The 16,230-nt window shown below is 40.2% G+C and overlaps 1 protein-coding gene across 1 annotated transcript in view; it reads right to left on the bottom strand.

Annotated features, from left to right (window-relative positions):
* The window catches only part of LOC139931264 (1,4-alpha-glucan-branching enzyme), a 71,652-nt gene that overhangs the window by 39,653 nt on the left and 15,769 nt on the right, over window positions 1–16,230 (bottom strand). The window contains exons 6-10 of the mRNA XM_071924727.2: window positions 14,926–15,016; window positions 13,316–13,525; window positions 5,282–5,397; window positions 3,857–3,984; window positions 3,420–3,518 (exon numbers count right to left, since the gene is read on the bottom strand). Of these exons, the coding sequence (XP_071780828.2) occupies window positions 3,420–3,518; window positions 3,857–3,984; window positions 5,282–5,397; window positions 13,316–13,525; window positions 14,926–15,016 (644 nt within the window). The remainder of the gene's footprint in view (window positions 1–3,419; window positions 3,519–3,856; window positions 3,985–5,281; window positions 5,398–13,315; window positions 13,526–14,925; window positions 15,017–16,230) is intronic.

Below are 16,230 nucleotides of genomic sequence, written 5' to 3'. Positions count from 1 at the left end.
TGCACAGTACAAACAGTTTTCCCACTGCGGGCCATTGAGCATCTTCAAAAGGGGCAGTTTGGGGGGGAAGTGCTTTGCCCAGAGGCACATCGGCAGTAGTTGTGGAGGGAGGAAGAATATTACTTTTGGTGCCCAGATTTTCCCAGCTGATGTGGGAATTTGAACTGGTGACTTTCCAGTCACAAGCACAAGTGTTGGGTGGTAACGCATAACTCAGTAATATTATTACTTTTGCCAGAGTTAGAAATTACTATTTAAATTTCAGTAATAATATTGAAGTTACAAATCAAAAAAATGTAAGCTGTTACCTGGTATCATCCTATCCAAATACCAGATTGAGGTTGAATTATTAACTGTATGATTGATTAAAAACTACATCCCGCCCCCATCACCCAATTCATTTTCCTCACAATTAGTCATTGTTGGTGCGTGTAATTTTCTATTTTTGATTTTGAATTAGAATATTAAAGCTCCACTAAGCAAGATTTTTAGGTAAAAATAAACCCCTTCTTTATCAGCCAAAATCACAAAGCGGGGCTGCAATCGAGAAGAGCGTCCCATCCCCATTAATTGACACCCCATATATTCGCCCTACTTGCGGTCTCCTAAACGCGCGAATGACCCGTCTAGATAAAACTGGTTGGTAAACACCAGCGTGCTGTGTGCAGTTTACAGACGTCACATTACAGGATTTCTGGGTATTGAAGTTCAAATTTTTCAGACAGCTACCTCTCTCTGATATTTGGAGGCACTAACTTGCAAAATATGTCTAGTGCAGACTTGGACACGCAGTGAGCTAGCCTAGATGAGAAATGGCAGACAGGTTTAGTATTCTCATTACTTTGATTGTATCGAGCTACAGGATGACAAGAAGATAATTGGACATCACCCAATTTGGTTACCTAAATCATTTAGTGCACAGACGAGGCAATTTAGTTATGCTGATTTTTGAAGAGAAGATGCAATCACCAATTTGGAGGGTGTAACGAAAGAGTAATGTAACAAGCTGTGAAACAAATTACTGCTTCCAGGGAGAAATAAGGAAACTAATATTAATATTACTTTTTTGTAAATGAGTAAATTATGCTTCTCTAACCTCTATGCCTCCATTGCTTCAAAATATCCTGCATACTGCTCTTGTTTAGCGGCACCTTAATACAATTTATTCAGTTTTGTTTTGGTGGGACTTGACCCTCAGCTTGATATGACTGTGTGTAAAACAGTCTTGATAAATAAGCATCATCCTGTGTCCTCGGATATGCAACAATTTCTGTGTGAGTTTGAAAATTCAGTAGGTTTTTTTTTCCTCCAACATCAAATACCAGGATGTTGTTGTTTGTTTTTCGGTGTTTGAGTGAGTACATATCGGTTAAATCTCAACCGGAACGTAGCAGAGCAAAGAGCTACACCTGATAATGTGTGGCATGACTGATGTAACCTTAACCAATCATGGAAAAAAAATGGTCAAAAAACATGTCTGCAAAAGAGGGCATTTTACCCCAAGGCCTTCACTCTTCCCAACACCCTCAGAGGCAGATAAGCCTGCTGGGACAAATTGTTGTTGTTGGGAAAGCAGCAACTTCTGATTGTTCAACTATTAAGATCGTCTGACTGGTTGGGGGAAAATCAACACACCGTTGAATTCAAACTGAAAAAATAACCTTTACTTTGGCATCATATAAAGCTACGCCAAGGACAGACATCTCAGACTGAATAATGAAGCAAAGTGGAATGTAAAGTTGACTGCCAGGCTATTGAAATGCCTCCATTTAAAAAGAAAGCATCACAAAAGGAATTTCAGCCGGGACCAGTGACTAGATGGCCTTCGTATAACATTATGAAAGCTTGCCTTTCTCCTCGTTCGCGTCTAATTAAAACATATATCCATGCAAAGACTGTTGACACTTTTCATAACTACTGATCTAAGAAAAAGGTCTTCTTCAATGAATGATATGTCAAACGATATTGTTTTCAATAACAATTGTGTGTCTTTGCTGTCAAATATTCATGTCTGAAGGGATAAATAATGACATTTCCCATTTGCACTCTAAGTACGATTAAGGAAAAACAGAAAATATAATCAGCGCTGCTTTACAAAAAGCATAAAAAGACCTTCTTCAATTTGATAAGCCCCCTCAAAGCTCCAATGAAAACAGCAGCAGACACATCTGAAGTACAGAGAGCTGAAGAGACTCTGCAGCACACTCCATAACAGCCAAAAAAATCCATGTGACTGTAATTTTTTACATTTACAAGTGTATCCCTCCACAGATGTTATTTATGAATGTATAGCTGTGTTCATGAATGTCTATTTCTTATCAAAGGTATAGAATATGTTAATTTGCAAATAAATGAGTGTTACTGCTTATACCCTTCTTGGGAACAACACAAGCACACTCCACACAAGAGGTCAGACTGCAGGATCACCAGGTCAGCCGCAGAGCAAATCTACTGAGGTCAGGGTTTTATGAGGGCAGCTCTGCTTTACAGTACAGTACAGCGCAGGGTTATCAAAACAGTGAAATTAAATCAAGCTTGCCATGTTAACTTATTTTAAAACATTTATAGTAATAGATAATAACAACCTCTATTTCTATAGTACCGTTCTTAACAGTGTGACAAAGTGCTTCACAAAACAAATACAAAATTCAGCAGTAAAACAGAATAAAAACGCAAAGAAGGATCAGAAAACAGAATAAAAAAAGAAAATTGAATCAATCACCTACATTAGTGTGGTGTCAATATTATGAAAAAAACAGAAAAATTGACAACTGACTACTACTATGTTGCCTCTATATACATTATATTGTCAGTAGTGTAAATACAACGTTTTCTAAGCATCCGTGCATTATAGTGTTGTTCCCCTTCATTTCGGATGTCCACTGATAATGTTTTTGAAATTTTGTCCTTCTACTCCCTCTGCATGTTGCATCAAGTCTATATACTACTACTGTATATATATGGATGTGGCAAACTCCTCATGACTTCGACCTGACAAAGAGCCTTTGTGCTCGAAACAACCATTAAACTTGCATTACAGCATCAAAGTGTGTGGGCCCTTTCCTTTTTCTAGGAAAAATAAAGGACATGTTACTTACGTCCCCATATTGCTAAACACGTTTTACACTTGAAAGCTTTTCAAAAGATTCAAAAGCTTAGCAATAGGCCCAGCTGAAATATAACACAGAAGTGTTTTGTTTCTCCTAACATGCCCTCTCACTCCCTTTATCCTTCATCCCTGCTCTGAAAGCAAATGTTTTCTCTCCATTTGTAGCATATACAGTAGTTTCAGTATGGGTATACCTACAGTAATGAAGGCCTGCGGTGTCAGTAAGAGCTGCCAGAAAGAAAAAAAACTACAAAAAAAACGACATAAAGGGCAAGAAAAGGAGTATGATTGGAAAGAAGTAGAGTCTTACCTGGATCCACTTGTCGGGAATGGCCATAGCCAGACGGTAATCAAAACCAAGTCCTCCCTCTGCCACTCCTCTGCAGAGAGCAGGCATCCCTGACACGTCCTGGAGAGAAGCCACACAATTTCATATTACATTTTCTCTTTGTGTGCACAGGTTTCTTCCCCGGGAGTCAGCCTCAGCATTTCCATCTGCATGGTATAATGCTCTAAGATCACATCATTACTACTCGACAACCCGCGAATTAAGGGGAAAAATCCTATACTACATTCCAAAAATAGCGAAATCCCATTTACTTGTGCATTATTTCTTAATTATACCAATGAATACTTGAGCAAGCTATTACTAACTATTAAGTGCTTTCATTAGTAATAGCTGTGGGCAGTGCCATTGCAAAGTAAGTGAATGTTAAGAGTGTTAAGTGTGTGGCAGAGTGTGTGTACCTCTGCGATGGTGATGCAGTCAGGATAAAGGGTGTGTAGAATGTGATTGGCAAGCATCAGGTAAACCAAAGAGTCTTCGTCCACCTGTAGGCCAAAGTACTCGCTGTAGTCCCCCGAGAAGCCTGAGCCTGAGGAGTAAACACCCACGTCATGAATAAATATCTCATACACCACCCAAACAACCCAAACTTTACTGCTAAAATCTCCTTCACTCCGCAATTTTGGAGTTCCAGGTTATCTTGCTGCTGATCTTTTCAAATCTATGACAAATTTCTGTTTTACCATAAAGACACAACTGTCATTTCTTCAAATAATTATGTTCATTAACATTTTATAATTACCTTATTCCAGTGTATTAACCTATGTATTAACCTATGGAAAAATATAACTAGACAAATTGCATTGTAAGTACACAATAACACACACTAGTACTCAATGAGACACATCATAACATGAGCACATTATGTGTAACTGTATGAATTATTTTATGTATTTTCCTTGTCAAGTTTATGAATGTTTTCAGGTCTCTCTTGAAAAAGAGATTTATATTTCAATGAGACTACCTGACTGAATGCAAGTACCTATTTTAGTACATTACGTTTGTACACTTTGTACATACTTAATGGACATTGTGTTGTTACACTATTAAAAGTATATTAGCCTACATATTTGGGCGATTTTTATGCAAGTATTATTATGCAAGTCCATGTTTTCCAAAATGGGCCCTATAAGAATTCAAATGTTTCTCTTTTTATACAGTATACATATGTGATCAAAGATGTTTAATGTAGACAATGACAAAATTTGAATGGTTAGATTAAAGTTGCACTTTTAAAAATCCATTTTTAAAGGCAGTTTCAGACTATCCGCAGTGCAGCATTTGAACTGGAAAGCCTCCAGTTAGCAGGTTGGATTTGACTTAGAGAAGCTGCTGTTGTCGGCCAATCATGATCCAGTATTTTGGCTGTTCTGCCTGTAGGACTTAGTCTTCAAATTAATGTAATAAAGACCCCTTTTACTAAACTACATTTATTTGCAAAACATCATGAAGAACTTTTTTCTCATCCTGGGCTAAAGTATATTTGAAAACAAAATCATGAAATCTGAATAATATGGGACCTTAAATACACAGGTTAATACACTAGAGTAAGGCCAGTGGCAAAATTGTAACCTAATGTGATTTCATTGAAACATGCTGTGAAGATAAGGAATTGCAGCGCACTAAGGCTGGCCCTGCTGGTTTGGGATCAGTCAGCCCTGGCAGCCAAACTCCGGTTTCTCCTTATTCTTAAACAGAAATGTTAATACATACTGCACTATGGGACTATGGGTTTGAAGGAGAAGAGAATGATACGCTCTACGCTCACTATGCAGTCCTGATGCACACAGTTGTTGAAATGTGTTTTGTATATAAACTAGCCTTACCAATGCCATGGTGGTGGTACAGCATCGAGGTCACTCCATCAAACCTGAAGCCATCAAAACGATACTCCTCCATCCACCAGCGCAGGTTTGACAACAGGAACCTCAGTACTTCCCAGCTAGTGAAACAAACAGACACACACACACACACACACACACACACACACACGCACGCACACATACGCATTCAAGGTCAGATAAACAAGATGCTGTGAATTATTCACACATCTCATCACGCAGGTTAGGCACCAGAGATTAATTTTCAGCGCTACAGGACATTCACATATTGATACCCAAAGCTCCATTATGTCGGAGATGGAGTGTCGGTGACAGGAGATGGTGTTTTCATTAACTACACTGTAGAGGGGAAGCTGTCCCTGATGTGTCCAGTTGTCAGCGCTGTCAGGATGAGAAATCAGCGCCTTACAGCACACAGCTAAGTTCTCTGATTTCCATCAGACCACTCGCATGACCATTCGCTAAGTGTTTAGTATGGCCAGGCCCGTCCCTGTGCGTTTGAACTGATAGGATTTCATGCTACACTTGAGTAAACAAACACCATGCAGGAGAATTGAGTTCCCTCTCCTGAGGATGAGATCAGTCATACGCTTCTACTCGCTTTGGCCTCCATCTCCAGCGTGTGAGTACCTCCTCTGTCCAACAAGCAAGAGGACAAATACTCTGAAAAAAACCAGGGAAATGGAGAAACTGTCTGAATCCCAAAGAGTAACTTGTGGCAGTGTGCTGTAGCCCATTCTGTACTACAAAAGGATGTAAAATGCTCTCTTGTCTGTTGGCTGGCCTGTGTTGGTGAGAGCTAAAGGAGGAGGATGCCATAAATGGCCAAGTCCCCTATCCTGGGGTGGTTGAAGGATGGGAGAGTCATCTGGATCTGAACATCCACTCAAGGCAAAGTACACTGCGTACCTCACCTCTACCCGTTCAAAGGCATGTTGCCATGGAAACGTCAGTTAAAACGCAAGATTTGGTGCCTCTATGCAGTGTGTGTAATGAACACAAAATGAAACATTGTACACACGGAGGCCATATTGAAAAGAAGCAGTCAAGCACAGAGGAAGTGAGGCACATGACACTGATTAACTCTGAGCTGCAGCTTATGCATAAGTTGAAACATGCAATTGAGATGCTGTCTGTACACCTTGGCTCCTATAAAGGTGGTGAAGGCAGGTGGAAAGAGTATATAATGTAACCTATCAACTTGTTAAAACATATCTTTGATACACCACCTGAATGTACAAACAGCAAATGCTGAGGATTATACATGTAAGCATTATAGCATATAACAAAATCCCTGTTTTTTTAATGTAAGAATTTAGGTAAGCCATAGCACGAAATACATTTAGATGTGCTGTATTCTGCGCTCCATATCTCAGGGCTGGGTGACCCCAGCGCTGTTTGACAGGTGTGAAGCTGCATGTTACATCGGCGCTTCCCCCTTCCCCAGAGGAAGAGCACAAGGGAGCCTGGTATGATCCGATATAGCAGCCTGGCTGGGTGGTCACGCAGCCCCTGTGATAAATAGATTAGGTCCTCCACTCCACTGCGCAGAGCCAACAAAGGCTCAGACACAATGTATCCTCACGGGATGGAGATAATAGCCAGAGAGAGCCAGAGGCCCAAGATGAAACCATACTGCCACATTAGGACCCACACTGCCATTCATCATCAAGTCCAATTACACTGAGAAAGTTAGATCTCTATACCTGATGCAATACACTGCTTATCTATGCAGTTAAATGAAGTTATCATTCAGTCAGCAGTGTTATTACAAAAGCAAATTACATATTACACTGTCCTCATGCAAAACCTCACCGAGGAAAATGTAGCTCTGCTAGGTCGCGCTAATAGAGTAAAGCTCTAATGTTGCTGCTTGTAGAGTAAGATAAGATAATCCATCACATTTGCTGTTGCTTTACCTGCAAGCACCGCTACATTCTGCTGGCTAAACAAGCCACAGCAAGTCAATCCACATACTGTAACATCTATTTCTGCATATCACCTTTGTCTGCTCCAGTTAGTTGCTGCTTATCAGAGCTTATTTCCCGTGCCCGTGTTAACATGAGTACGACCCATATTATGGAACTTATGTTCACTTGCGAGCAGCACAGATACCTAAACATGCCGTGTTTCTTGAAGTCGATTTTGCATAAGAGGTCAAGGTAACTTGTCATAGTGGCAGAGAGGAAGATTTAAGTCCCTGTTTTCACAACATCACAGGTAAGCTGCAGATAAGACCAAATAAATTTAAGAAGCTGACAGGTCATTCCACAAGAAGTGTGATGCTCAAACAACGACGCTAGACAGGCTGATGGATGGTGTGCATTTGTTGGACCGAAAAGGACAAATAAGGTGCCTCATTTAACGCATTTCAAACTTTTCTCCAATCCCCAAAGGTATTAATGCGTCACCCAACCAGACACATTGACGAGAATGACACCTGCAATAAATTCAAATTTCTTGGTTGAAGGCCCAATCACATTTACTTATTTATTTATTTATTTGTTCGTTCATTCATTCATTCATTCATTCATTCATTCATTCAGCATATCAATTATGAGTATATACACATACAGTAGATTCTTGATGGACAGGACTTGCTGACGAGTTGCTTTTCACAACTTTTAAATACCACCCTAACTTAAAAATGTTAAAATATTTAAAATGTGAAAGCATTATAAGCTGCTGCGATCAAGTAAAACAGACTGGGGGGCCATCTTGATGCAGAACCTGGTCACCTGAAATTTTATGAAATGAGCACGATGTCTTAACCAACCCCAACTCATGCCAAAAAGTTTTCAACTGTGAGTGAAGTTTGAATTTTTAGCGAACGTTTTTAACCATTTAACCATGACCAAAACCTTTCACTAACTTTAACCAAACTGTTGTAGTTGTCTAACCTTAACCAAAGTTTTAGCTTCCTAACCCTAACCCTAACCTTAACTGAGGTTTTAGTTGCCCAAAATGTAATCTTTCTTTTACTTGCCTAAATGTACGTTCTGATTACTGAATGTGTCTTTAAGAGCCAGATGAAGCATTTGAGAATCGCATGAAAATGGCTTGACTACTAACAGAAAGCTCTTTTCTAAAATTATTTTTCATGGAACTTTTCTGCTGTTTATTAGATAGTTTTAAGGGGCTGAGGGGCATGGTGGTGCAGAGCTGCTATGTTCCTGCCCACTGGCTCCATCCAGCACCTACTGGAAGCACTACAGGCAGCTCCAACCACACGCCACACACACCTAGAGCTAAGTTGAGCTCATTAGCCGGTGCTCACCAGAGGAAAAGAAAACCTGCTTTTCCCCTTGCTGTGCGGTTTGCTGGGGAAAGGGAAATTACTCATGGGTACTAAATACTGGAATTACTGGGTTTCAGACTGGGCTGGCGAGATGTGAGCTTGCCTGGCCCCGCTCGGTCCAAAGTGGAATGAAATAAGTAAAAGAAAAGGTAGATGCTCCAATGGGAGATAGCTTCCCCCCACCCCCCCATCCCCCTTTCTGGATGGTTTCTGCTCTGTTTCTTCAAAATAAAAGCCCCAGGCCATTTATCAGCAGGGACCTGCTTCTTTTGCCTTCACAGGTTTGATTATTGTAAAATCACACTGCTCTTGCTGTCTATCCATTCCATTGCCCACTGCCCACAGTGTAGAAGAGTATCGGGAAAGCGGGGGAAAGAGGGAGAACAACATGCAACAAAGGTCATGAGTTGGATTCAAGCTCACAATACTGCAAATACATGGCATGCACTGTAGCCTGCTGAGCCACCAGGCCAACCCATAGAAACATCTTTATACCAGCTATAAACTATGTACCTCTAGAGCCTTAAAAGCCTTAAAACATGGCTTCAACCACAAGCACGCAATGCTTTGTGTACCATACTGGTTACTTTGAATAACTTTACGATGCCGCTTGGCTAACATACTGTAACCAGCAAATAGCGGCCAGCCTAAAGCAATGAATGGCAAATGAAAGGCAAATAGAGCTCACTCTGGCAAAAGTTGTGCATAGTAAATGATAGCTCTTTGATAATTTGCTACATCAGTCAATTAAAAAAATATATACATATATACACATATCAAATATAAACGTGTAATAGATGCAAGATGTATAGACAGATTGGAGTTATGCCATTTAGATTAGATTTAGGCTAAGACTGTCTTTAGCTTATGATAATGAAACTTGTGTGAAATAGGTCTTTTTTTATGGGAGGGACATTAAGGTTTAGAGCCTTTACAGAGTAGATAGACTAAAAATCACGGCACCATCAGTGGTATTAGCAGTCATGTCATACATCCAGGAAGCCAATTTATTTAATGTTAGTTGAGATCTCACAGACTGTACATACAATCCAGGTCAGTGCTATAGTGCTAATCTCATTTGTTGAATGTCTATACACTCGCTTTGGTCAACATTCATTCAGGATCAACCTCGGCACAAAGGCACAGAAGAATTCACAGTTTATAGCGCCTCATCCGCACATCAGACACAACAATTTGAATGTAACGATATGCGTATGGAATAATCTTGTCAAAGAGAAAATGATGTCATTGGTCATCAAACACACAACCCATTTCTCAGCATGAGAAGACGTAGAGGAGTTGAAAAGATTTTCTGACCACTAAAGCCTGGCCTCGGGCCTATATTTCATATCTTAAGAATTCACACAAAGATTGATGAAAAATGGATGCAAATGATCCTGAGGGAGATGGGGGATTACTGATAGAGCCAACATCAAACCTCTCAGAAGTCTCACATCTGAAGGCCCTGATCTGCAGAAAGGCTTGGCTTCACCAGCTGCCGGAGAAGATGGCTGCCTGCCTCCTCCACACCCAACCGTGGGCTCCGTTCATTCATTTAGTCGCTGTCTCAGGGTGACCTTGCCCTCTTTGCAAACGCTTATTAAAGAAGCAGCGGTGAACCAATAACACAGGCCTTGGATATTCCCCGGCTAGTTAGTGCTCATCACATCAAGATCAGGAAGGCTTTTGGAACGTGGAGGTCAAAGCATAGGAAATAATAAAGTATACAATAATTACTTTATCCACCATCATACTTGAGTATTTCATCTAATTCAGTATTTCAATAAGTACGATTACAAACCAAATGACGAGATGCCAAGAGTCTCTTGACACATACAAACTACAATGGCAGCTTAGACAAGAATCTTAGTGTCCTTAAGAAGTTTCAATGCAGCCCTGGCTCATTCTTTTCATCTCGAGTTGGTATTCAGCAACTACAAAACCACTTCTAGCATTTCTACAGCCTGTAACTAAAGCCAAGCCAGCCACTCCTAACACTGAATGCAGACGCATTTGACTTAAGCAACACCAAGTTAACAAATTGGATAGCAAGCATCTATCTAAACAACATTCTCTCCAGACCGAGCTGAATGTTTTATGAGGAAAGCTGAAGAGGAACAGATATCAAAAGAGGTGTTCTTTGATAGAGATGCAGAAGTGGACGCCGAGCAGAGGAGGCAGCAAGGAGGAAAATACATCTCTGCTTCGATAGCTTGTATCAGTCAGCTTCTGTCAACCTATTAGGAACATCATGGTCTGCCTCCGATGGCTGATACCGGGGCTGCTTGATTAAAAACAGACTGTATTTCAGACTTGGTTCCTGGCTAGCCTGTGAGGTTCATTTCCTTCCAAAGGGAGTAGCAGAAAAGCTTGACACAAAAGACACATCCAAACAACCTGCGAGGGGGAGAAAAGACAAATGAACTGACGATGACATCGCACAGCTCCTTTGGGCTTTTACAAATGACTCCTCATATGCCTCCCAGTCGTGGCATATGTCTGCACCGTGTCTAATGAGTGCTTCTGATACGAGGAGAGTTCAATAACTAATGAAAGAAGAACCTTGTTCTCTTATTATAGCCTCCATGCCTGACACTAAGCATTGTATAATGTATTGGAAGCTGCTGCACACCGACGCACACTTATTAAAAGCGAGTTCAAAAAACGCATTTGATAGACTCAACGGTCCCTGTTCCCCTTTAATGTGTGGTGGGATCATTTTCCAGGGACAGAGGCGAGAGGAGAGACACTTAATTAACAGGGTCTACAACAACACCAATCAATAGTTTTGGTGTACAGTGAGCACCGGCAGGGTCAGAAAACAGCCTCCCAACTTAAGTGGAGTTGGCGACACGGCCTTTCATGTTTTTCCCCATGCTTCTGTAATTATCTGAAAATACGGACATCTCTTGCATTGCTAAAAACTGTCCACATTCTAACATCATATCATTATTCATGACACATTAAAATTCAGCGCCCGTCCTGCCATATATTTAATGGTAAAATCTCAGAGCCTTTGAGGAAACTTAAATTCACCGTTAATAGCCCATTGTAAGCCTCGGGGGTATCAGATTAACGTGGAACCTCACTGCGTGGCCACTATGGTGAGAGATGTAATCTGTCATTTTAGGATCAGGTCTTGCTTTTGACCTTCAACAAACGCTATATCAGATAATCTCAGAAAATGTAAAGAGTGGCATGTCAGCTCCCATTGGGCCTCATTTATCAATCCGCTTGTATGTTGCTTATACATTTTTGTAAAATGCAGATATATTGAAATCGTACTCCTCGTGTATCAACCTTGTTTCCAAGGGTAAACATTAGTATATCTGATGCTGCCATGATAGATTTTAAATGTTAGCATGTGCCCTCTTGTTCATATGAGTTCACAGGCATGCATTAACATTAAAATGCAGCTACTTATCTCCATATCTGGAACATATTGTGGAGGCTTGAAATTGCAGTAATTGGTGGGCAGCTCCTTGCTGGTATTTAGTAGACAGTGCTCCAGTGCTCAGAAAAAAGGAATTCTGTATTTGTAATGGTCTATACTAGTACTACTATACATTAAAATGATAGGAGTATAAAGTCTAAGAGAAGCATAACAAAACATGTAGACTAGGTACAATTCCACTACCACATCAATAAATAATCGCAATTATGATTTAATCACATAGGCCCGCTTTTTGAATTAAATATGCGAGGCCTAAATAGGCTCTCTGAACATTAATAATGACTTCACAATTGCTTGTTACGTATGTTTTCTTCCACCTTGTTGAAACGATAATGCGAAACGCGTATCGAGCTTTGCACTACAAATAAGATTTAACGATTCAAACCTCATGGCTGCTTTACCTATATGCATCATTGCACATCAATTCAAACATATTTTTGATGCCAATAAACTGATGCTAAAAACATCTTGTGTTGTTTACAGGCCTTGATGTGAGGTAAGCGGAAAGGTGTACAAACTTCTCATCCAAATTTGATAAATGCCACAGTGCTTGTGTAAACCATTTTCCATGCAATTTCAGCAAAAAGATTTGTTTCTTGAAATAATGAGGCATTATTTTTTTGAATATTAAAACAGGAGACTGTTTCAGATTGCCATGGACGCAGAGAGAAACTTGTTCTATCCTCAGATTATTCAGCCAATTATTACATCCTGAATCTTTCATTAGGAATACACTGTTCATGGAGTTTACTTTCAATGACTACACCATCCAAACTCAAAATCAGAGCCATGCATACACAGTACCAGTCAAAAGTTTGGACACACGCATTTTTCTTTATTTTTACTATTTTTCACATTTTAGAATAATAGTGAAGACATCAAAACTATGAAATAACACAAATGGAATTATGCAGTGACCAAAAAAGTGTTAAACAAATTAAAACTATCTTATATTTTAGATTCTTTAAAGTAGCCGCCTTTTCCCTTAATGGAAAGGCAAAGGCTTTGGAAAGAAATTCATACATAGGCATCAACTTCACTATTTATATTTGTCTAAGAAACAAATTTCAAGCATTTAAGCATAAGCCATTAGATCAAAATGGCTTTAAGAGAATGAAAAACATAGAACATTCAATCAGGTGTGTCCAAACTTTTGACTGGTAGTGTAGAGGTGTGACGAAAATACACAAATGAAAAGAGTGTCCAGAAAGATGAGGTGCAGTAGTTAACACCAACAGGGCCTGGGCTGGAGCAGGGCGAGGAGTACCTGGAGTAGTTGAAGAGGCGGCTGTCCCACATGCTGTGCTCCCCTCTGGGCGGAGAGTGGAAGAAGCACGAGTCAGAGCCGTCGAATTGGTTGAGGCCGTCCTCCGTGTTCTTGGAGGCGTGGCTGTGGACGACATCCAGCAGCACCACGATGCCCATGGAGTGAGCCACATCTATCAGCTCCTTCAGCTCATCTGGGGTGCCATAGCGACTAAGGATGCACACACACACACACACACACACACACACACATTAATTCCCAAACCTTAATCCCATCCTTAATCCTCTCCACTACATGCCTAACTTTTAACTCTTACCCTGACCTAATCTTAATCCTAATTTCAATTTTCACCCTGAACCCAAGCCTTAACCTTGAACTCACGCAGATCTACTCCTAATTCTAATCTTAATCTTAAACCCAAACTCTAATACTAAACTAATCTTAACCCTTACCCTAAACTACACATAATCCTAATTCTAATCTTAAACCACAAAATAACCACTTAAAGTAGTGAGGACTGACAAAATGTCCTCACTTAAGAGGATTTTCCTCACTTTTCTATCCATATATGGACTTTTGGACCTTGTAAGTATAAAAATACAAGACAGCACACACACACACACACTCTTTGAATTCATGTTTTTTGCTTTATGCTTGGAATGTGTTTGTGATTAAAATAACCAAGAGACTATTGAGCAGTATATTATCTCCCAAATGTAATCTCCTTCTCAGGTCATTGTCTAAAGATCATTCATTACACCGAGCTGTCAAGAAAACTTCCCACATTTTTGATAGATAGATAGATTTTGTATCGCAATATAATTCTACTACAATCCTTTAATACCGCTCAAAGGGTCACAAGGAAGACATTGTAGAACACACTCTGCAAACCACTGGGAACGAACTGGGACACACAAACACTGCATGCACGCACGCACACAAACACACACACACACACACACACTACACACACATCTCTGTGTACACTCCTCATATTGTCCTATGACGTCCCATCTGTCCTTCCGGCTATCATTATATCAGCTTCCTTGCAAAACAGGACACATAGCGACAGTATTACCCCGCTTCCCGGTATTCAACCGCTCAGGTTTTAAATGACTATGAGAGATCAATCATGGGTGAAATTACACTATATACGTTACACTTTGGGTTTATGCTCTCCTCCAAGCAAGGAAGGGGGACCTCTGGAATGAGGGACATAGATAAATTTCCCGACTAGTCCAGCTTTATCTACGTTTCCCTCTCCTCTCTGGATTAACTGCAAATGTGTTTACAGGGAGATTATTGCCTGTGTCAGACTTCCTAACCTTGATTTGCAACATCCAGGTAACTGTTTTCATGATCGTGCAAAGTTACTCGATCAATCCCCCCCCCCCCCCCCCACCAACTAGCATTCATTTCTCCTAAAATATTTGCGGTTGTTTTAAAAAGCAGATACTGTAACTGGCAGGCACAGTGGAGTAAACGATATGTCAAACACTGGTAAGAGAATATCCATTAAACACTGAACACACATCTTTTGGACAATACGATATTGCGATCCAGTGTGTACAAAACATTTAAATCACACTCAGAAATGGTCATAGATTTACCTGGAAGCAGCAAAGAAACTTGTAATCTGATATCCGAAGCTGGCATAGTAGGCATGCTCCATGACAGCCATCATCTGAATACAGTTGTAACCTGAAAACAAAAGGAGAGAATGTTAAAAAAAAAAAAAAAGGGTATTGATCTGCAAAGCTACAGTCTTTGGTGCAAAATCTACCAGTAACTCAAATAGATTCTTCTTGATTTTATATTTTTATAGCTTTCCCACAAGATTGTCTAGCTAAATTTGCCTAATTGATGTTAATATCATTCAACTATTAGCAGTGGGGAAACCACTAAATTATGCATGATCAGAAATACGTCTTGGATATGTATGGCAGCTTGATACAATGTTGCTTGACATCCAGGTGTCTCATTCCTATTAAGAGCATTTCACCCGTTATATTTGGATGGCTGCATTTCCCTGCAATAACTGGAGGGTATATTATTCTTGCCATCTCCTCTTTTCTATGATTTCTCTTATAATAACATTGGCTGCTTACATCATACATCAAACTTAGGTCATATACTATTCAATTTAATACAATGAGTGCGAAATATCCACAGGAAAATATTTGAAAGACAATTTTAAATACTTTTTCTTTTACTGACAACCTTATCTGAAAAAAAAAAATAAATAATCTGAATTGTCCTAGTGTGGTTGACCCCACCCATTCTCTACTCCAAGCATCTTGAAACATTACTCGCAAATACTATTTGACCCGTGTCAGTCATCCATATGAGCTCCAGGCATTTCCTGTTTGACACAAGCTCCGCTATCCTCAAGACAAGCGGTGGCTACAGGGAAACACCAGCTATCAGAGTCACGAGGTCATGTACAACATTTCAAAACGACCTACGCAAACTGCTTCTATGAATAAGAGAACAACAGGCTTTTAAACTGCCACTGAGGACTCCAGAGGGAGGCCCTGCGGTTTTTTATAGTTGTGTGGAGCAGATTTATTTATTTATTTATATATCTCTGCTTCTTTTCAGACTAGAGAAAAACTTTGGCTTCTGAAGGAGTGTGACAAAGCACTGGGGTGAGAGGAAGTTTCTCTCCTTTTTTTTTTTTTTCATATATGCTCATCTCTCCACAGTCAAGAAAATGAAATGGCAGGCAAAGGCAGCCGTCACTGGAGACGGTGGAATTTAGCCTCCTGGAGAATCCTATTGTGCAGATTCCTTCAACTGCTGCAGGTAGATTCTTTGACAGCATTTACGCTGGCAGTTTCCTTTCCCACTAGAAAGGATGGCACGGCCAAGGAAACAGTCTTTATCAGATTGCTCCTGGTTTGCTGTGCCAGCCA

The sequence above is a fragment of the Centroberyx gerrardi genome, chromosome 6 (assembly GCF_048128805.1).
Source record: "Centroberyx gerrardi isolate f3 chromosome 6, fCenGer3.hap1.cur.20231027, whole genome shotgun sequence".
Classification (NCBI taxonomy): Eukaryota; Metazoa; Chordata; class Actinopteri; order Beryciformes; family Berycidae; genus Centroberyx; species Centroberyx gerrardi.
This window is presented reverse-complemented; position numbering and strand designations above follow the sequence as displayed.